The 22531-nt window shown below is 41.5% G+C and overlaps 1 protein-coding gene and 1 long non-coding RNA gene across 25 annotated transcripts in view; one reads left to right on the top strand and one right to left on the bottom strand.

Annotated features, from left to right (window-relative positions):
• The window catches only part of ptprfa (protein tyrosine phosphatase receptor type Fa), a 350902-nt gene that overhangs the window by 132202 nt on the left and 196169 nt on the right, over positions 1 to 22531 (top strand). For all 24 annotated transcript variants that reach the window (XM_084953588.1, XM_084953601.1, XM_084953608.1 and 21 more), the window contains one exon: positions 4541 to 4682. In XM_084953588.1, coding sequence (XP_084809714.1) covers positions 4541 to 4682 — 142 coding nt within the window. The remainder of the gene's footprint in view (positions 1 to 4540; positions 4683 to 22531) is intronic.
• On the bottom strand, positions 9466 to 11360 carry LOC146372684 (uncharacterized). Its single transcript, XR_014802760.1, has 2 exons — positions 10926 to 11360; positions 9466 to 10033 (listed from the first exon to the last, which is right to left on the bottom strand). It is a non-coding gene; the product is annotated as an uncharacterized LOC146372684 (long non-coding RNA).

The raw sequence follows: 22531 nt of genomic DNA, 5'->3' as shown, positions 1-22531 counted from the left end.
CAGCTAACAAAAGAATTTACATGAGAGCGTGTAAGTGTGCAGCGTTAGATATGAATGGCTAACTGAGAAATAGTAGTGTGATGAAAACAGTAACAGCTGAGAAGTAACAGAGCGTCTAATCTGGTTTCCAGGTTAGGTGAGTAAATCCGTCAGTATTCCTGTAATAGACAGGAAGGTTCACTGAGTGATGGGTGAGTTTATAACCTAACTCTCCTTTTGGAACAATAACAGACAAACCAACATTGTTTTAGAAAAGCCTCAACAGTGGACCGTGTTTTGTTTGTTTGTTTCTCTGCTGCTCCTTGTTCTGTTTTTTAATTGGAAAACTATAAGGTTGTCTTTCCTGCAGCCTCCATGTGTGTCAAACCCCACTTTCTGTACGCAGGAGCTCTGATCTTATTCATTTGAAATAATTCTACGTCTGTACAATGGATATATAACTGGCTCGTACCACACTGAGCAATGGGAGTGATTCTCCTTTGGGCTAAGTGTTAAACTGATGGCTTCCCTGTGTGCTCGCTGGATCGACCTCCTACTGAGGCAGGAAGAAAGTGCAGCTCCACACTTCCTTCATTAGGGCAGGAATTTGATTTCTGCCAGTCCACTGCTTGGGTCGCACACATTTCAGAGGGGAGGAAGTGTCGTGACCCTGACTCTTAACCACAGCCCCTCGAACATTTCTAAAGCCCTTGCATACCTGATATCCAGTCAAGTCTGTTATCACATTTGTGCTTCAGCTCATTCCAAGCATTCTTTCTTTTGCTCTTTGAGCTGCTGCACTCTTCAATTTTTTTTTATTTCCACCTTATTGTCCAAATGATTTCCCTCATTTCTCACTCTTGTGCTGCTTCCATCAGGAGCTTTGGGGAAACTCCTGCCGGGCAAACTGCTGATCTGGTGCTCTGCTTGTAAACAAAACAATCAGAATGAAATCTGGCAGCTGCCACTTCAGTTAATCCAAATCTTCCCTAAGATTAGACGCGCTCCACCTTCGACTGTAGTGACACTGAAACCTCAGTTTGGCCGATGCTAATGGGACGCAGAGGGAACGTCCCCATCCAGTGACACCATATCACCTGTGACACTCACACACGCACGTGTGACTTTGCCAGTTTCAGCTGAAACAATTTCAGTGTTTCAAACCATGTTCCAGAGTTTTTAGGTCACCGTTCATGAGGTTTCAAGAAGAAAATGAAAGACAGATCTGAATGTTTGAAAGTGTTTTGGAAAAACTCTGTAAAGATTAGATGAACAATACTCAAAGGATAAATTCAACTGTTTTATTTTGTTAGATAAGTTGAAAAAAGAGTTAAACAAGTAAGTAAATAACGAAACAAGGTTAAATGAGTTAAGAACAAAAAGTTAACAAGTAAATAACGAAACAAGGTTAAATGAGTTAAGAACAAAAAGTTAACAAGTAAATAACGAAACAAGGTTAAATGAGTTAAGAACAAAAAGTTAACAAGTAAATAACGAAACAAGGTAGAGAAGCGAAAACCCCAACAATCCCCTCTGAGCAAGCACTAGGCGACAGTGGGGAGGAAAAACTGCCTTTAAACGGGCAGAAACCTCCGGCAGAACCAGGCTCAGGAGGGGGCAGTCAACTGCCGGGACTGGTTGGGGGGGTGAACAGAGGTGGAGCAAGACGAGGCTACATCAGTTGAAGAAGCAGTATTGTCCCTCTTCCGGAAAAAGCTGAAGAATCTTTTCTTCTTTTTCATGGACTTTTCCACGAGCGCCTTTTTGTCCAGGATGAGGGTTCTCAACTCATCGATGGTTTCTGTGTTCTGCTTCTCCAGTTTCCTGCATGTTTGTTCCACCTGTTCTAATGTTGCTCGTGTTTCTTCAAGCTGTTCTTTGAGCTCTTTGGATGTTGCCTCCTGTGTCAGCTTTGCCTTCTGCAGGTCTGCATTTCTCAGTTGATCTTCTTTGTGCAGGCCTTCTAGCTGCTCATTTCTTTTCTGGATATTGCGGAGCGTACACTGCAGGTCTTCATGCATTTTGTCTTGCTTTTGCTTTTGCGCCTGCATTTCTGTGTTTTCCCGCTTCAAGTTGTTGAATTCCAACAATATCCCCTTAATGAGCTCTGAGTTGTTTTTGGCCATGTGATCGATCCTTTTCTGCAAGTGTGAGCATCGTTGTTCCAGTGTTTCCTTTTCTCCCTCCAGCTCACTTGTTTTGACCTTCAGTTCATTACAGGATCCTTGCAACTTTTGATTTTTACTCTCAAGGTCCTTGATGATGCACTTTTCTTCTGCCAGCCTTTCTTGCTTTTGCTGTTTCTCTTGAAGGTCTTTATTTTGGCGCAGTGTTTGGTCCAACCTTGCCTTCACCATTGTGTACTTGTCCTGCATGCCCTGGAGTTCGCGCTGCAGGTCGTTTTGCTTTGTGTCCTGTTCTTCCTTCTGTTGGAGGACTTCTTTATTTTTTTCTTCAGCTTCATCAAGCTTTCTTTGGAGCAGGTGATTCTGTTGGTCCATGTATTGCAGATCCCACTCTAGCTTATCAATCGTCGCTTTCCTGCCTTGAAGCTGCTCGGACATTTCTTTAACTTCAGCGCTCTTTTTCTTGTTTTCTTTGATGAGGAATACAATCTGCTCTCTGGCTTGAGCAAACTTGATCCCCCAGCCCTCATTAATAATGTTGATGTCGGGCTGGCGCTGTAGTGTTTCTTCCAGGTGTTTGTTTTGTGCTTCCATTTGTAAGCACTTCTTCTCCAGGTGAACTTTTTCTTTTTCAATTTGTTGAATTTTGTTCTGGAGATGGTTGTTTTCATTCCTACTCTCCTGTAATGCCCTTTGGATGGATAAGAGGCCATTTGGAGAAGTTGGCCGGCCACGCAAGGAAGGAGAGGCGGCGTAATCGTTTTGTCTCGGTTGCCGTAATCTTGGATACATGTTGGCGTTTGTATCCGATGACTCTGAGAGGTTTCCGAATGTTTCTGTAGTGAACGTTTGAAGGCTGCGAACACGAAGGCTGCGAAGAAACGAACTAAAAATTTCTGTTTCTCACCCCTATTTAAGGAAAAACTTCAAAGGCTCAAAGATCCTTGTGACATCATCACTCCTAAGCCAATCAGATTGTCACATGACATTTTGGAATCTGGAATGGGGATATGTTTTTTTTTAAACAGTTTTCAAATTTAACTTAATATTTAAGTGTTTCTTACTTGACCCGCTTAGTCGATTAAAAAGTTAATTGCCACGAACACCCCTAATGTTATATAACAGACCACAGAAAAAAGACAGCTTTTTTCTACGTGATAGAGCTATAATAAATGTTTTGTTTTTTTTAATGATCCTACTTTTTATAAAAGGGAACATTATTTAAAGAATATGTATTTAATTAAAAAACTCTGTATTCATCTAAAGGGTATAACAAGAAGGGTGAGCTTCCTGCTCCAAAATGAAATGACCAAAATAAATGTATTTCTCTGCAATTACAAACTCTGTGTAAACAGTCTTGGTGTCAAAATAAAGCTAACACTTGTGAGATGTATCAGAGCTGTAAATATTACTGCAGATGTTACTATGTCAAAGTTACTGTGACTCAAACATAGAAATGATCAGGCATGACATTCCCATAATAAATCAGATAAGATACTGCAAATAATTAATCCTGCATTTGTGTGATTGAAAAGTGTGTGCAATGACACTGTTTTAAAGATTTAGCCTAAATAATTTTGGCGTGAATGAGCCATGATGACTTTTTAAAAGTGTTTACATGAAGATGTGATGAGACAGTCTTTCTTTGTCTTCTATTAAAAAAAGAAAATGATAAAAATAAAATCTGTTTGAATATGCATTTTCCAAAGCTGCAATTTAAGTCTGTTCATTGTTTTGTTTTGTTTTTTTAAATAAAGTTGTCTTCTGCAGGAAAACAACAACAGAAACCTGTTTGGACAAAACAGGGGGAATGTTTCAAAGTATGGAAACATAAATGATGAAAAAGGAAAATTCAGCTTGAAACACTGAACAAACTGAGTATTAATAATCACACAATGGGATGTAACCCGTTTGAATGTCAATGCAGTATTTGGAGGTTGATTATTATATACCAGCATTGTAATGGATGGAGTGGTGCGGAGATGTTTTTGCATCCTCCAAAGGTCATAGACATGAATCCAGCCCACCTTCCTCCGAGCACAGTGGTGTTAGCGTTGTGAGTTAAAATGACGGCTTTTGCAGAAGTGGTTCCTACAGTTGTGTAAATGTTTGGCATTTTAAAAAGGAGAAACTTCTCCTTATATTCAACTAGCACTCTTACATATGTTGCACACGTCTTAAAAGCATCCTGACAGACTGATAATGTAACAAATCATCTGGAATCTCAATAACTTAAACTGTTTTGTCAGTTTAAGTTATTTCTGATAAAGACTGTTGATTTTAGTGTACCAAACTCATAATTCTCTGCATATGTAAGGATTGAACAGTTATTTCAGACTAGCGATACTAGGATCCTTCCAAAGCTGTCTTGCATTCCTAAAAGCTTTAAGTTAGTTAACAGGCGTTGTGTCACACCCACTCTTTGTCCGATTCAGGTGATTGAGTTTGACGACGGCTCAGGCTCAGTGCTGCGTATCCAGCCGCTGAGGACCCACCGCGATGAGGCCATCTATGAATGCACCGCCACCAACAGCGTGGGAGAGATCAACACCAGCGCCAAGCTCACTGTCTTAGAGGGTAAGACCTGACTGTCTGTCCACATCTCACTACCACTCTGACAGCCGTGACCCTGTGTGGCTCTGACATCACAGCTTGTCTTTGTGCATACAGTCAACACGGCGATCTCTCCTCTTCACTTCCTCTTTGTGTTCAGTTTTAACCATGTAGTTGGTCTTTAGTGCTGAACTGTGTTACAGCAAAGACAATAAAGCTGTAAATGACTGCAGGTTAACGGCATCTGTAACAATGAACGCTGGTACGCTGCAACAGCGGCTGGTCCGGCAGCGGTTGCATGTTAGGGATGTGAGTCTTCTCTTGGTCTTTATTGAATTTCTAAAGATTGTCTTGACTTTCTCCCACACAGACTCGGAAAAGAGGTGATGAAGTGTGGAAAAGATCATATGGGGGGTATTCGATTTTCTTCCACTGAACAAACTCAGTAAAGACCAGAGTCAACACTGTGCTACAAGAAGCTAAAGGGCCTGTAGTCTGTTTGTTTCTGGTTTTCCTTTCTATGTGACATTCTGCGTCCAACGTAGAAAGTTAGTTACCCCAACATAGTTCCGATGGCCTTGAAAGCTCTTCCTGTGGAGGTAACTGTTTCTGACGGTCCACCAACAGGAGCAGTTTCTGCTGTCACGGAAGCAGCAGAGACGTTAGATGATAAGGTTCTGGTTTGGTAGCATTAATGTGTTTGTTCATCTTTATTTTGTGTTTGGCATTTATAACAAGTGGTGGAATTTACATTTGGAAAGAGTCTCAGAGTTTCCACTGACCCTCATATGGAGGAGTTCTCCAAACTCAATGACAAATTGCAGTGTTTCACATTTCCTTCAATTGTCTTTAATATAGTGGCCTCAATGACTCACTGGTTACTAATTTTGCTTTGATTTTGTTGGCATTTCACATTAGTAGTAGTTCACATAGGAGTACACTGTCTGTTACTTATCTATTTGTCTGTTTGTGTCTTATTCTGAGTTCAGTCATTTGAAATGTTTGTTTTGTCTGTAGTTGCATTGCAGCTAAACCCGTCGTTGCTCCAGTGGCTGTGCTACAGCAGGTTTTCAGCTAAGCTCCCTGTTTCATGGAACAAAATGTCAGTCTGTGGTTTGGCTGTTGGATTTGTAAGTCCCAAACAAGGCCCAGTATCTCTGTGTGATCGTGTTTATTGAGCAGGAATGTGTTGAAAGTGATTTTGGCTGGGAACCTCCTGTAGGTGTGTCTCTAGACAGCTCTGTTCTTTGCCAGCGGCAAGATGGAGCCCAAACACATTTATTTAATTGACACTCTAATTGATAGACAAACAACCACGCAGAAAAAAGGGCTGTCTCTCTGGCAGCCTTTTCCAAATCACTCAGGAACCCATTATACTTATTCTGCTATGTAGATCTTGTCAGCAGTAAACACAGCCTGAGGCTCTGGAGCCTGTTGCAGCAAACAAACAGGACTTTTCTCTCTAAAACCACTCAGGGTCTTGTTAAAGAAGAGTGATGGGCCTGGCTGATAATCACTGTTAGCAGACTGATGTTTAATAGGTTTTATTTTCAAATCATGTACACGTATGTCAAACCATATCATCAGAGTGGAGATGCCAGAAGATGTTGAAAAATGTGACTATTTTCTAAAAAATGCTACATGTAAATGACCCCAATCGCAGAGAAGAAACACGCGTGAAGCTGCTAAATCTGAAATGTATCATAACAGAAACATGTATTGATTATTCTGTGTTGTGCTTCCATCTTCTCACATTTTACAGGCATGATGGAGCCGTTGAACCGAACGATATATTTTGCAGAATTGTCACATGCATAGTAATAAACCACGAGTTAGCTACACAGTGGCAAAGATGATAACTGTAATATAATTTATTCAGTCGCAGTCAGGCCATGAAGATCATATCTGACATAACAAACACTGTAACGCTGTCTCCTGCTCATTTAGTAAATGGTGTTTTTTTAGGTAAACACGTTACTGCTGGCTGACTGTTCTCGTCGGGGGAGAATTATTATTTTTGGATGATTTTTGTTGCGTTACTTTCCGTGTATCGGTTTGTCACTCAGTTAACCTGTAAAGGGCATTTGTTGCCATGGTCGGCGCATTACATCCATTTGCATTAAAGTGTGGGACTTTGGGATTGGTTACTGCTCACCTGCTCAGAAATTTAATACATTTTTTTGTATTTTTAGTAATATTGTTTTCTGAACTTTCGAACAATAAGGTTGAGCAGTTGTCATTTGTCATCTGTGAGTCTTTTGCATTGGCTTCCGTCATACATTATTTTTGCATGACTTCATTTAGACGTCTGCTTTCTTTAAACGTCATTTCAGAAATAATAATCTTGGTAATCACAATTGCTGAGTAGGTGGTGCCTTTTTACCCACTCAGCCGGTGGGGTGTTGTCGTCCCACTGACAGGGAGGCTAGATCAACGTGACGCGGGAATTTCAAATTCATTTTATGGGTTCTTCAACTTAAAATCTAGGACGGGGTCGGATTTCAGTGAGCTCGGCCTCAAGGTCAAAGTCAGAGATCAGGTTTTCTGAAAAATTTTGTGAATGTGACAACTCGGGAAGGCAGGTACTTAAATTGATACAAGGTCAGAGGTCAAGTTTTCTGAAGATCTTGCGTATGTGATAACTTGTGAACAAGGTGATGTAGAATTTTCATCTTGACACCACAGGTGTGTCTACTACAAATCTCGAGTGAGTTTGAATCTCAGTGGCCACGGCCTGGAAGTGCGGGCTCAGAAGTCAGGTTTCCTAAGATCTTGTAAAGGAAGTGACCCAGGACATGAGACTTATACCATAGCTGAACTAGGTGTGAAAGTCTCCATTTCCCAGAAATAAAATAACAAGCAGGAAGGTTGACCAGCTTTTACTAGTTTGTGTATCTGGTCATTTATTAACTTATCCTCTACGAGAGGGGAAAAATCTTTCAGTCTGACTTTTTGGGGATGTGTGTGTCCACTACAGAGGACATACATGAACAGGCTGGGTCTCAGGAGGATACGGTAACAGCTGTTTATCCATTTAGATGCTGTGGTGTGTCTTACATCACGTGGATCCACACACACATTGCTGATTGTGTTCACACCGAACGCGATAGAGGCGGCCAGAGCGTCAGGTTTACATGTAAAGTCAATGGAAGGCGCGATGACCCGCGATTGCGGCTCCCGCGAAAATTCGGAAGCAGATTTGCGTCGCGAAAACGCCAAAACGCCTGAAACTCGCGTCAGTCTAGCGCGTTTGGAGCGTTTGACTCGCGAAAAAAAACACGCGCGTGAGTTTTTGTGTTGCATTTTGTGCATACGCGCGTTACGCGTCTCCCACTCGAGTTGGAAAAATCTGAACTCCAGCGTCAAATCGCGCCGCGACAACCAATCAGGAGCCTGGTGACGTGGCTGTGACCTAGGTCAAAGGGGCAGATCCAGCCAAAGCCCTTCATACTTCAATGGAGGGAAGGCTAATCAGCGCTGTAGCAAACAACCCGGAGCCGTACGACACCAGCTGCTTTCTGTACCGAGACAGGAATATAAAGGACGAGCTTGGAGGAAGATATGTGAAGAGATCGGGCAACCTGGTAAGTTCATTCATTTCTCTTTTGAAAGTTTTCGCTGACCCGGGGAAGCCGCACAACAGCTAGCAAGCCACCGCTATTTTCCCACTGACTACAAATACCGTTCTGCTTTTATGCATGTTGTCATATAGGAATATATTTTATTGTTTATTAATAAACAGCACACAGTGGTCCCGCTCATCCATCACTGCTTCGCTTTTTCGCTGATTTTTTATTGCACCGTACAGCATTGCATTCTGCAGCCTGATTGACAAATCTGCTCCGTGTCGTGTCTCCTGCGCTTGCCAAATTTATCACATTTGGTTTTGATAACCATCACGTCCAATAGAAAAAACAGCACAAAAACACCCATAACTATGAGCCTCATTCGGAAATAGACACCTGCACCGCGAGGGAAAAAGGCGCACGAAAGTGGCAGGCAGATGAAGACAAACCGCGGCATAATAATACTTTTACGTTTTGCAATCTACAAAGGTTTGCACTTTGAGAATCGATTGTGAGAACTGTGACCAATGTTCATGTGTGTGGGGAAAACAGTGTATAAAGTGCGTGACCAGGGGCTAGTTATTCTGAGAACCCCTGCTGCAATAAATGAGGGACCACTGTATATACTTTCTCTATGATTATTATATTCAACATGTTAACATTTAATACTGTATTGATAGAGCCAACTGATTCTGCAGCAGAGCGTCCCCTGTTGCTTCTCCTGGCTCCCCAGTCCCTGAGCTCCTGCTGCTGCACCCACAGGTATGTACAGCAGCACTGATACCTTTTTAGTCGGTGGGATTGCCTTGTGATCACCTTTACTAAATATCTACAACCAATCTGATTAGATCCTGTTTTGTTTTTTTTGTCAATGTTGAAATTAAAATCTAGTAGCAGCCTTCTCATTTCTTTGTGTTTTGTGCTGTTTTACAGGCCCACAGAGGAGGACGGCTCCGAGGCAGATGAGGGACGGGTCCCAGGACGGTCCATCGGCGGTGGAGCTGGCCATCCTGGAGTCCCTGAAGAGGCCACACCAGTCTCCAGTGGAGCATTTCCTCCTCAGCCTTGTTCCTGCTCTGGAGAGCAGCTGGTCCTTTTTATTCCTGTCTCTCTGTAAATACTTATATTTGATATATTTATGTTTAATGTTTTTCTGTGTGAGAATTTTAATATTATTTCAAATAAATTTTTATAATGACTAATGTCTCAGTTCTACTACACAGCAAATGTTGGCACACGACTTGACACATGTAGAATTTATTTCATATTATACTAATGACAAAATATACTAATACAGTGGGATGCAAAAGTTTGGGCAACCTTGTTAATAGCCATTATTTTCCTGTATAAATCGTTGGTTGTTACAATAAAAAATGTCAGTTAAATATATCATACAGGAGACACACACAGTGATATTTGAGACGTGAAAAGAAGTTTACTGGATTTACAGAAAGTGTGCAATAATTGTTTAAACAAAATCAAGCAGGTGCATAAATTTGGGCACCACAAAAAAAGAAATGGAATAAATATTTAGTGTATATCAATGTGTGTGTCTCCTATATGATATATGGGTGCCTTTGTCTGGACGTGCTTCCCATCCAGAGCTCCACAGCACAGAGGGAAGTTCCAGCGCTCCTGGAATCCCTCTGTGATGGAGCGCCAGTCTCCAGGTGAAGGCACAGCCATGAAGTCGTCCACTAGACAGTCCCAGATGGCCGTCGCTACCTGGGGGGTGATCTGGCTCACCGTGGACACGCCGACTCTGTAACTGAACGCTTGGTCCTGAAGGAGTCCCCGGTGGCAAGGAACCTGGACAAAATTGTTCAAAATCAGTATTATGTGTACTGCAGTTACAAAATACATTATTCAAATTCCAAAATACTTTTGTGATGTCAGATTTAAATCACAAAACATAAATCTTACATAAAACATTTTGTAATTATAAGGATAATTACAAAATGTATATTAGATAATATCTAAAACAGTTGTGTTTTGTTTTAACTTTAACATATCATAATTTGATTGGTAGCAACTTTTGCCACTACAGTGAGCCAATCACTCATAATTCCTAAACATGTCAATCAGGTAGGAGTGAAGTAAGACATTAATAGAAATAAAGAGTTGTATGTTGACATGTAGCCCTTTCCTTACTTAAATCATTGTTAATATTTTTGAAAAATTAACCTGTGATAAGACAGCTTATCAAGATAGAACCATGTAACTAAAGATGAACCAAACTGTTCAGTTTTATCTAACTCTGTTTTAATAAAGGCTGGTGACCCCTGTTATAGAGTCTGACAGCTGCAGGGATTATATACAAATATTCAACTATCCCAGAATTAAACCAGGTCTAAATAAAAAGGAGTGAGTATCACTACAAAGGTTAACTCAGTGGTCCTAATGCTACAGTTTGATATCAGCAAACACTGAGAGCATACACTGATGTGACACCACAGCCATGCTATCATTCAAACACTGATAACAGCATAAATCGAATTAAATCAGGACTTGATGAGAGCTTCTGAGTATCACTAGAAATATTATAAACAGTCGTCTCCGTACCACAGTTTGCTATCAGTAAACACCAACGGCATTCATTGATAGCATAGCACATCCATGTTAGCAGTGTATAAACGGATAGTTTAGCATATATTAGCACAGGTATCAATAAAGGACTACCGTATTAAACACTTTTACTAACCTCAGGCAGATGGACAGGCGCTCTGCAGGTGGGATTGAGCGCCTGTAATTGGTGTCTAGGCGGGCGATGCTGGGACCGACGAGGGAAAGCAGGTCCTCAAACTGGCCGAGTGATATCGCTGGAATCGGCCGTCGTCCAGGCGCAGCTCCTGGAGCAAATGGTGAAACTCACCAAACTGCTCACGCCTCTGGAGGACCTGATGGACCCAGGCACGGCGAGGACGTCTTTTACGCCGCTGCTCTGCTCTCCACAGTACATAGAGAAGGGAGACTCTCTCTTCAAGCGCTAGCTCGACAGCTGCCATCTTGCAAAGATACCGGTCTGGCACAACTTCCTCCCACATTTCCGGTTCGCTATGGATTTTTCTTGGACACGCGTTGAGGCGCGAATGTGCACGCGTCAAATTAGGGGCGTTTGGGGCGTTTTGTTCGCGTCCATCGCGTTCGCTGTGAACACACCCTAACAGTGGCTGGTTGGAAAATCTAAATGTACTGCGCAGCCATATTGTGAGTGTCAGCAAAAATGTTTTTGTTTGCTTTCTCAAATGCTTCCTGTTGTTATGTAGGTTTGTGGTTTTACTTATTTATCGCTATACAGTAATTGTTTTCCATTTACAGTCTCTTTGTTTATTGTGTTTTAAAAAGTGGTCTGTCAATATTGAATTATTATTATGATCAGGAAAAAACAGGCATGCTGGCCAAATTCTTTATTCTGTATTCGCAAACAAAAATTAGTTGTGGAGCCAAAACTTGTCAGGGTGATGGTAAATATGAAAATCAAAACAGCAGGGATTTATAAAAAGAAACAAACAAACACCAGAACGACTGCAGGTGTGCAGGGTAAGTTGCGTTATTTCAGGATCTAGTTAGCCCTACTGCAGAGGAGCCCACGTAAAGTGGCAGATCATTTCAAATGTCAGCTCAACAAACATCAGCAAACACACAAACTGTGTGTTGCTAGCTAAAGGTCCAGCTGCTGTAGTTCACAGCGAGAGAAAAGAAAGAGAGCTAACTTCACTCTGAGATGGAGAAAGATAAGAAAGAGAGGAAGAAGAGAGGAAGAAGGTAAAGACTGCTCAGTGGTGTTTGATGAACTGGAAATGTAGAGCTTGCATGTAAGTCCTCATGTTTTAAAATCAGATATTGGTTCTGTGCATATCACAGTGTGTGCAAATCAAACTGAGGTAGACTAATTGTGTTATTAAACTCCTCTGCAGTTTAGTGCAGGATAAACAGGTTAGTTTGCTGCACTGTGATGGAAAAAGTAAAGACCAGTCTGTGACTGGTGCACAGTGGCCGTGGTTTCATGCTCACAGTCAGCTTACATCAAGAGTAGGAGGGATTCATATGATTTTTGCTGATGATGCTGAGATTCATTGACTGAATTTTCCCTTCATACCAACTTTAAAGTGTCTAATGTGTTTACTGAACCATGGAAATGAAACATCTGCTCACATCTGGTTGAATTCAGGTGTACATCCACAGAGAGCAGCAGGTCAGCTGATCACAGCTGGCACACTAAGAAAATCTACTGGAGCTCTCAATAGAAATTATTGTGAGTTGTGATTCTTTTCCACTACGACCAATTTTAGGGTCCCCCCACCTGCTGAACCCCACTTTAACCCTCGACTGGACAAATATTCTTGTTTAGAGGCAAAGTCAAGCTGTACAACGTAGACAACAGAAAATAGAAATGTATGTTTTATTTTTCCTTCTTATTCTTATAATTAGAAAAAAAGTTAGAGTAAAGTTTGTGTTCTCATCTACTAATATTATTGCATCCTTGTGTTAATACAGCACACGGCTCCTCCAAAGAGCTCCTTTTACGTTCTTAGCTTCAGTACATTTCAGAGCTGGTACTTTTCTACTTTTACTTGAGTAAAGAGGTTGAAACAGTACTTCAACTTTTTACTTGAGTATTTTTCAACAGTAGTATTTGTCCTTCTACTTAAGTACAGAATGACTGTACTATTGCCAACTCTGCCTCTTAGCGAGCATCTGCAGAGCCAGTATCCTCACACAAACCCAGAGTGAACATATTCCAACCTCAGCAAAGCAGGAAGAGCCTGATCTTGATTCAAAAGATACCTTGTGTAACTAAGTGGTTTTGACAAAAGTGCATTATTGTGCAGATCAGGGGTCTCAAACTCGTGGCCCGTGGGCCATTTGCGGCCCACGTCACTTCTACTTGCGGCCCGCATATTGATGTGAAGAAATATTTTTTTTCAATTATTATACAAAAAATGATTTAATACGACGGCAGAGTGTTACAGGCATGGCCCTTTAAGACTGTGGCCTCATGGGTGGTGTAGTCCGTGCAGCAGGGAGAACGTGTGGGACCACCCTCCCGCTGTGTGAGCCAGTGTTGCCAACTTAGCGACTTTGTCGCTATATTTAGCGAGTTTTCAGACCCCCTTAGCGACTTTTTTTCTAAAAAGCGACTAGCGACAAATTTGGCGACTTTTTCTGCTATTATTGGAGACTTATTTATGACGACTTTTTGACGTGAAAACGCGTATCGCTCTTACTCTCAACCAGAGATGGGCAGTAACGTGTTACTTGTAACGCGTTACTGTAGTCTGATTACTTTTTTCAAGTAACGAGTAAAGTAAGGGATTACTATTGCAAAAACTGTAATTAGATTACCGTTACTTTCCCGTAGGAACGCTGCGTTACTGCGTTACTAAAACCGTGATTTTTTTGCGAGAATGTCTCATGACAGTGACGTAAGCGAGTGCGACGTTCGTGGCAACAGCTGTGTGCAGATCAACAATGGATCATATATCGAGTGCGGGAGAGAGGGTGTGTGCGTGCAGCGTTTAAAGCGTGGAAGTACTGACCTTATTTTGAGTTTGATTCCATAAAAAGTGACAAAAACATTAACGTCCGTTGTGCGTGGGAAGAAAACTTCTTTTTACAGCGAAGAAAAACCCCCCTAAACAAGCACCGAGTGCGCTACCACGTAATGGGAAATTCACAGAGAAGCTGCCGTATCCTTCCACTGACCGCTGCGGCACACCTGCACCAGGGTAAACCTCCGTCTACCCCACTCCTGCTTTACAGGTGAAAATAGAGCAACAGGACCGCTGAGTCTTTGATTTTATTTATTTTCTGCTGTGTTTTACTTGCATCTATTTGAAAGCGTGAGTGTAAACACAAAAAAATATTTTATTTTATGTGCTGGAATGTGCAGAAAATAGGTTTAAATGTTAAACTAATTTCTTCAAGTCAGAGAATGTTGCAGATAATTTAATTTTTGCTTGATGCATAAAGTTAAAAGATTAAAACTGATAAAACAAGTTAAAAAAAAAGAGACTTTTCCATTTGATTACATTTTGTATGATGGATTATGCAGAAAAAGTAGGATTGGGCTGAAAGATCTATCGCTTTATCACCTATTCAGGTTGTAAATCGTGTTTTTAAAAGTAACTAAGTAACTAAGTAATTAATTACTTTTGAAAATAAGTAATCAGTAAAGTAACGGGATTACTTTTTTGGGGAAGTAATCAGTAATTAGTTACTGATTACTTTTTTCAAGTAACTTGACCAACACTGCTCTCAACAAGCAGCGGTGCTGCGGTGGGCACCTCACCCATGCCAAAGCACTCCCAGGCGGAGGATAGCCCTCCCCCAGCTGCTATCAGGGCAGGAGACGTTCACACCTGTGCGTCGCGGCAAATGAATCGCGCATGAGCGAAGCCGCTGCTCCCGCACTGACTGTAACGCAGTCAGTTCTTCTTTTACTGTTATGCTGTTTTGTGGATCACAAGGTTTAAAACTACTTATAAACACACACTCTCACACACAAAGTAACTCCACCAGAGTGCCTATTTCGGGTCACTTTTGCCGGTCGAAGCCCGGATAAAGGAGCAGGGTTGGAATTGTGACATTAAAAAAAAACAATAATTGCTAAAAGAAATTAAATTTGTAGTTCTAAATAAATTCTAACTGCATTTAAGACGTTTTTTACTCACTTTATGTCTCTTCCACGATGTTATTTCTCTCTCCAACAACGTAGGTTACAATTATATTAGCATGACCAATTATGCAAATTAGGCGATGACGTCATTTGGCGACTTCTAGCGACTTTTAGGACAGCCAATAGCGATTTTCCTTACTGAGGAGTTGGCAACACTGGTGTGAGCGTGAGGGAGGGAGAAAAAGTTAAGTTGAAAAGTACGAGCTGTCACCGAGCAGAAACGGGAGCTGGAAGCATGTAAATATAATAATAACCACTGCCGCCAAACAGAGAGCCTGACGAGCCCAGCTGTAAGTAAGCTATTAAGACTCGACTGTACGCTGTGTTCCTGTTTTCCTCCGAAACAATAAAGTTCTGCTGGAGCAGCCTTTCAACGCCTCTCTCTGTCTCTCAAAGTTGACCCACACAGTAAAGCTAGTTCGCGGCTACGAGCCCCACACGGACCCGACGTATTAGCCAGAGTTTACTTACCGCGGTTTGGAGCCGCGGACCTGGCCGAGGTAACGAGAGTGCAAACATGTTGAGGGCTGTTAGTTCAGCGACAGATTTATTTGGAAAGAAAACTATTTTCACTTGCAGTCAAAAACTAATGTGCACGCTTATACCTGCATTTTTATTTTATTAAATACAAACAAAATTGTAGCAAAAGTGCTTCCACGTGTCTGACCAGAAAGAGCTGTTTATTTGGTAGTTCAATGAAACTACTGTACTACACTGTACTGCTGAGCGACTGTCTGCTGCTGTCAAATGCATTTCATTGCAATGTTGACCCTGTGCTAACTTTTGTACTGAAACTGGCTGTATCTATGATTTTGAATATGCAATGATTGTGTCACTGTGTTTGCTTATGTAGTTAAAGCTTTGCTTTGGGCTACTTCTGTCTATGATCATTTCTAACAGGTTTAATTATGACTACACACACAATTATGACTTTTTTTTGTTTTACTGACATAATTGTGCTTTGCTGAGTACTGTGTTTAAAATGCAAAATATATGCAAAATGAAAAAAACAACGACCCATCAACACTGATTCAAATTAATTGGGCACTACAAACCCACTCAGGGAAACCATTTATTTATGCACCCTATGATTTCCTCTCATTTTCCATATTGTATGGGCTCAAGTGTCAACATGTACAATCAGATCATATCCTCATAAAGTCAGGCTGTGAAAAGAACAGAAAGCTTGTCCAGTGGCATCGCTGTCACATCCACAGAGATGTTGACAGCTTTGTTCATTTTTGTTTTCTTCAATGACTTTCCAAGAATACCAAATACTTCACAGCTATTTCCAAGAGACACCATTTGTTCATCCTGTGATTATGATGTCAGTTTACATTTCAAAGTTTCAATCTCTAATTCAAATAATCTTAACTTGCATCAAAACTTTAAAAAAAATAGGTTTTTGTGCTTGAGCTTAGGATCACGTCAAAAGGACCAAATACAAACACACAGGGTTTAATTCCAATCCCGATCGTTTCCTTAAAACAATTCAGTTTGTCTTTGTTTTAATTAAGTCTCCTGAACACTACGTCTGTTCCATTTACGGCGGTCTCTAAGAGAATCTAAGAGCGACATTGTTCAGCTGTTTGACTGAACAATACATTCTGTCAGTAGTCAAATTTAAGAGCTTTTAGTGGGCTACATAAATCTGAGTTAATGGTATCAATGTGCTTCAGAAGGCTGCATATCCATCTCAATATTTCACAACTGCTCATGACTCTGTCCTCTCAAAGCGGAAGAATACATCATAATGAGACCTACTTTCATTCCAGGCTCCATTTTTTGTTTTCAAACACTGGGTTTGTCTTTTCTGAAAAAAAAAATGATGCTGCTCTCAGCATCTCAGTCTGTGTGTGAGTGTCAGTCTCTGAGAGAGTGACAGCTGAAGAAAGAATGGAAATACAAAACAGCAAAAGCAATAACTGAGAACGCTAGCAATGAGAGAGGGAGAGGATGAAGACGCGGGCGAGTCGACAGCAGGACTCTGGGTAATGAGAGTGCAGCATTAGTCATGAAGCGAACCGACAGAGAGCTTAAGGGGATGAAGGGAGGGAGACGGTAGGAGCTGAAGCCAGTACAATGCAGACGGAGAGGAAGAGGTGCTTCTCACGCGTGGGAGTTGTATTCCTTCCCACACAAAACATCATATACTTTTCTCTTTTGCTTGATTGTGACACTCAGGAGGAGCAAATGCACATCACTCCAAACAGGCTTCCTGCACTTGTTATGGCCCCGAGTGGAACTGCTGGTTGCACTGATAGGCACTGAATCAACATCAGTGTCTTTTAAAGTGCTAGATTTCCTGTCTTACTGTTTTCCTGTCTTCTGCTGCTCGCTCTCCGTCTGTAATAACCAATCTCTGTGAAGTCTTTTTCCCCTCTGAGATGCCCTGCCTAAGGGCACTTTGACAGTAAAGGTGGGTTGTGTAGATATAACAGTGCTAGAGTTCTCTTTGTGCTCTGGCAGAATTTATATTTATGTGCCTCGCTATAAATGGCCATGTGCAGAACTTTTAGAGATTTTCTGAAATGCTGAAACTCTAATTCGTATTCTCTGAACCAAATGCTCAGTGGCCTGGAGACATTCATTTAATCAATCACTCCCTTGGCAAAACCTTAAACAGGTTCCACACACGCAATTTGCAAATCTCATTTATTCTTTTTCCAAAATTCTAAACACATTCCCACTGAAGCACATTTTTGCACCATGATGCGTAATGCTAACCAGAGATGGCATAAGTTGAGCGCAGATGTCACTGGTTGCAATGAATACAAAATTCGGTCACACTGGTTACTAGAGGTGGGAATCACCATACACCCCACGATACGATATTATCACAATACTTAACTCACGATACGATATTATTGCGATTTTTTTTTTATATATTTTTGCAATATTCTGAGTATTGCAATACGATATTTTGTGATTTATCACATATTTTTTCTACTGCAGATTTTGTCCATAAAGGTAAACTTTATCAATATTCATTTTATCTAATAATAAAGTCTCACACTCAGTCTTTCTCTCATGTCAGTCAGTTTTATTGCTGACAAAGTGAACGGTTTGTATAACAGTCTAGTAACCAACTTAACTGAACGTAACTATCTGGTACAATTATAGCTTAAAACAAAATATAATTTTACATTAAATAAAAAAGTTTTAAATTTAAATAAAATAAAACATTTCTTAAATTAAAATAAGTAAACTGTCCTGTTTGTTGCTGCCCTAAAAAGTTAAACACATTTGGACAGTGAAGCAATGTCAGCATTCTTGCTCAGAAAAAGGAGCTGATCAACAGCTCTGAAGTCAGAGTGCTCCGTTTTGCTGTGACGATGTCTCCAGCGGTTGAGAAGACTCTTTCAGCCGAGACACTAGTACCTGGGATACAAAGGTATCTTTTTGCCAGCGTGGCCAGGAAAGGATAGACTTCCTCATGGGATTTCCACCAGCTTAGTGGGTCTTCTGTGAGTGCCAGTGACGTGACCTCCTGGTATCTTTTCACCTCCTCCTCAGCTGTGGCAGATAATGATTTTGGTGGGGCTCCAACATCACCATAAGTCTGACCAAGCAAGTCTGTTAACCCACAAGACTTCCTCATCTTGGCTGGTATGAGAGGGGGTCTGGGATTTTGTTCAGTCTCGTCAGGTTTCTCATGATGTTCATGGGCTTCTGGCTCACAGATGGGCTGCTGCCTCTTTTCTTCCTGTAGAAAACCCACACACATACAGAGAGAGGGAGAAAATAAATATTTTATATCTTTTAGTATGCAGTAATATGTTAGCAAATTATAATTAATGTATTTAATTGTTAAATAGAATATTACCAATATGACAAAAATATCACCGATCTACTAATATTGTAAGTTATTTAAATTATAACACCAGAATGTTTGCTTACCTGAAGGGTTATAGCCTCAGCAACCACTCTGGCATAGGTTTCCTGTCTTTCCTCCAGTGACAGGAACGGCAGGGTTTTAAAGCGTGGGTCGAGAGCTGATGCTGTGTAGAGGGTGTTCCTCTCGACTGTGCTGGCTTATCTCTTCTTAAGATCTTGACTGATACTTTGCTTGATGTTTCTGACCAGCGCTGTGTCACCAATGTTGTCTTGGGTGTCGTGCAACAGCTGTGCTAGCAGCGGTGCTACGAGAGACAGAGTAGGATTCTTTTCCTCAGACATCACAGTAGTCGCGACTTGCATTGACTTCAAGGCCCGGACAATTTCTTCAGTGTTCCCAATATCCGTCTCATTTAGAGTAAAGATATCTGTGCTACTCTTTCTGACTTCGGGAGACAGCAGCGCTGCACAAATCGCAGGTTGTTGTTCAAGGAAACGCTGGAGCATGTCATAAGCACTGTTCCATCTCGTGCAGACGTCGGTCTTGAGCTTGTGAGTCGGGAGCTGTAACATTTTCTGTTTTTGCTCCAGAGCGTGGTTTGCCACTACGCTTCTATTGAAAAACCCAGTTATGCGCCGCACTCTCCCCAAGACCCTGGCTACTGCAGGCAGGTTTAAGGCTCGTTGTGATGCCAGATTGAGCGTATGGGCGAAACACTTCACATGCAGGTATCCCGCTAGCTGAGTGGCAATTGTCATATTAGAAGCATTGTCGGTGACAACCACCAGATTTTTGTCGGCAATCCCCCATTCCTGTGCTGCATTTTGCATTTTGATTTTTCAGTGGAGCTGCTTTAGAGCTAGCTTTCCCGTCCGCGGTTAATGCTATTTTTGGATGGTGCCATGTAAGATGGGCCCTCATGTTCGTAGTATTCCCAGAGTACTTTATTTTCATACGACACACCTTGCAAATCCCGTGTGTCATATCCATCTCATTTGTTCCATCCTTGTTAAAAAATCCAAAGTACGTCCAGACGTTTGATTTAAACGCAGATGGCGCTTTCCTGATTTCTTTCTCTTCCTCCATCTTTGTTTGATCAATTTTCCCATGTGCTGACCTAACCTCTGCTGACCTCACTAGAGAAAAAGCTCAACCGCACCATCTGGTGGACTGGAAGTTTTTGGAACAAAATATCGATGTCTGCTGTCCCTGTATCGATACATTATTAGCAAACAAAATATCGCGATACTACGCAGTATCGATTTTTTCCCCCACCCCTACTGGTTACTAATAATAAGGAGTCGTGGCTCTATTCCTCCCCCTGTCAAATGACAGAGCTCTCCACCAACGTGTCAGGAAACCATAGAGAGAGAGTTTCAGACATCTCACTCGGATGCTTCTAGGTGGAAGCAGCTCTGACATGTCCTGCTGCGAGGAAATCCTGTTGACCAAGGATCTGTAGAAATTTTGTCTCTCAGCTGGCCTCCGTGTCCCCTCAGAAGACCTAGAGGCAGTGGCCGAGGACGAGGTCTGGGAAACTCCACATGGACTGCTTCGCCCATGTCCCAGACCCAGGCAAACGGTGGAATATGGATTGTTGCTAATGATAAAATGAAGTGTAATTTTAAGGTAGGATGTAAAACCTAATTTTCAGCTGAAATTTTAGTGACTAAACCATGTTTTTCTCCATGGAATGAAAGGAGGAGCAGAGAGTGCGACCCAATCTCAGCAGGTTCTCTGGGAGCAGCATAATCAGGAGAAATTGCCACATGTCATTGCAAGACAGCCAAACAATGCAATTTAGACTTCATGAAATATAGCACAGGGTTGTTCACTTAAAATGAAGTTTGAGGACATCCAGGTCATAACGAGGAGCAGAGATGCTCAAGTTCTCCCAGGCACGAAAAATGAAGCAGGCGCTGAACATAAACTGTATATAAAAGATGAACTTAACCAGTCTGGTGGCGTGATGTTCCATGGCTGTGTCCATCCTGACTACAGAGCGGGCTCTGCCAGATTTACCATCACTATGGTTGAAACATCCAGTTCAGTAATAATGTCAAAGGTGAAGCCTAGAAGACGGTGAATGGATACAGATTTCTGTGTGACCACAGCAGTAAATCAAAGCATCCACACAACTTTTTTTAAAGATTATTTGTTTTGCATTTTTGCCTTTGTATGATAGTACAGCAGAGAAGATGGACAGGACACTAGGGAGAGAGAGAGGGGAAGACACGCAGATCCAAACCCGTCCCGCTTCACTCGGGCCATGTGGCCTGTGGTTGCTCACCCGCTGAGCTAAAGTGGCGTCCCGACAGAGACCAAGGCTGATTTTGCACATGTTTATTTATGCTTTAAAGTTGAACATTTTAACCTTCTTCATTTTAGACTCAATCTTAACTTTCCATTAGAGGAACTGCAGTTTTTACACTTCTGCATCATTTCTCTGCATTTTTACCACCGCGCTACAAGTTAAGTAGAGAAGAAGCCAAAACTCTCTTATATGTAATCGGTGGTTTGAAGACAGAATTTTCATCAAAACTAGATGCTGCATTTTCAGCTACAGTACTCTGATGAACTGTCAGAAGACAGTTAATGAGGTAGAAGAACATATATCAAACTTTAATCAATTATCAGCATCGGCCAATTCTCCAGCACACAAGTGAACACAGAGAAAGTACACAGAGAATATCTAGGATTAAAATATGTGTCGATACACAATATAGCACAACATTCAGCCTGTACTGTGCTGTGACACACGATGTAATCATACTATATTATAGGTCTCTCTCTCTTTCTGCAGAAATGTTTGTATTTCTATGCAGAGACTGTTTGGTCTGGATTCTGTAGAACGAACACATGAATCCATTGTTTGGATGAACCCGGGTTCAGTCTCACAGAGGACGAGGAGAGGCAGGAGCATCATTAGCCAACAGGGATTTGTGAAGACCTCGGACAGGTCTTTGGCAGTGCGTCGATTTGTTGAGGGTGTCAAGAAATGTTTCTCATCTATTGTGGAAAAACTGTAATTGCTGGATCATCAGTGCTGCTGTTCTCTTTCTGTTTGAGTTTGTTCAGCTGCATTTGGATTTGGTCTAATTATCCTCAGCTGGATTTAGTTTGTGTTCTCACATCTGTCTCTCTGAATCTGTCTTCATTTATACTGCATGCTTCCAATGGCTTGTGCTTGGATTTAACCATGAAGGTCATTACTCTGAGTAACTAAACACATCTCTAATTATTTCAAGTAATTTATTGGCAGTAGTCTATCGTCTTCATATACCAAGGCTAAAGCAGGAAACTGCACTCAAGTAGCTTTTAGCAGCTCATTATATGACATTTAATGACATACGACAATGGTAAAGTCCGGGAGTAGGCTTCTAATTCATGTACTGCCACTTTCATGGTGTTGTGCCGTAATGTTGATCGGCTTTTACTTTCAGCTGCTTCCAGGTTAACTGAAAATGCCGTTAACCATCAAACAAAGCCTTAGCTGATTAGTTGGTGCCTGCATGGGATTGTTTTGGTGCTTATTTTGGGACTTCTCTGTACTGTGCAGGGTAGGTTGGGTTGGGTTAAATATTTTTGCTCAAGGACAAATTTGACCTCATGGTACATTGAACCCAGGATGACATCACCAACCAAGAGTCCATGTTGCAGCCTCAGGACGTGATATGGCTAATTAGTTTCTTTATAGTCCTGTTCCTGCTCTAGCACTCTCCATTTCCTGTGTGCGAGTCCACCGTCGTTTCGGCCATTTAAAAAGGCATTAAGACGGCAGAGAGAGCGA

The sequence above is a fragment of the Perissodus microlepis genome, chromosome 15, assembly GCF_051167445.1.
Source record: "Perissodus microlepis isolate ML-2025 ecotype Zambia chromosome 15, ASM5116744v1, whole genome shotgun sequence".
Taxonomy (NCBI): Eukaryota; Metazoa; Chordata; class Actinopteri; order Cichliformes; family Cichlidae; genus Perissodus; species Perissodus microlepis.
The sequence above is the reverse complement of the archived record's forward strand: the minus strand, read 5'-3'. Positions and strand labels throughout refer to the sequence as shown.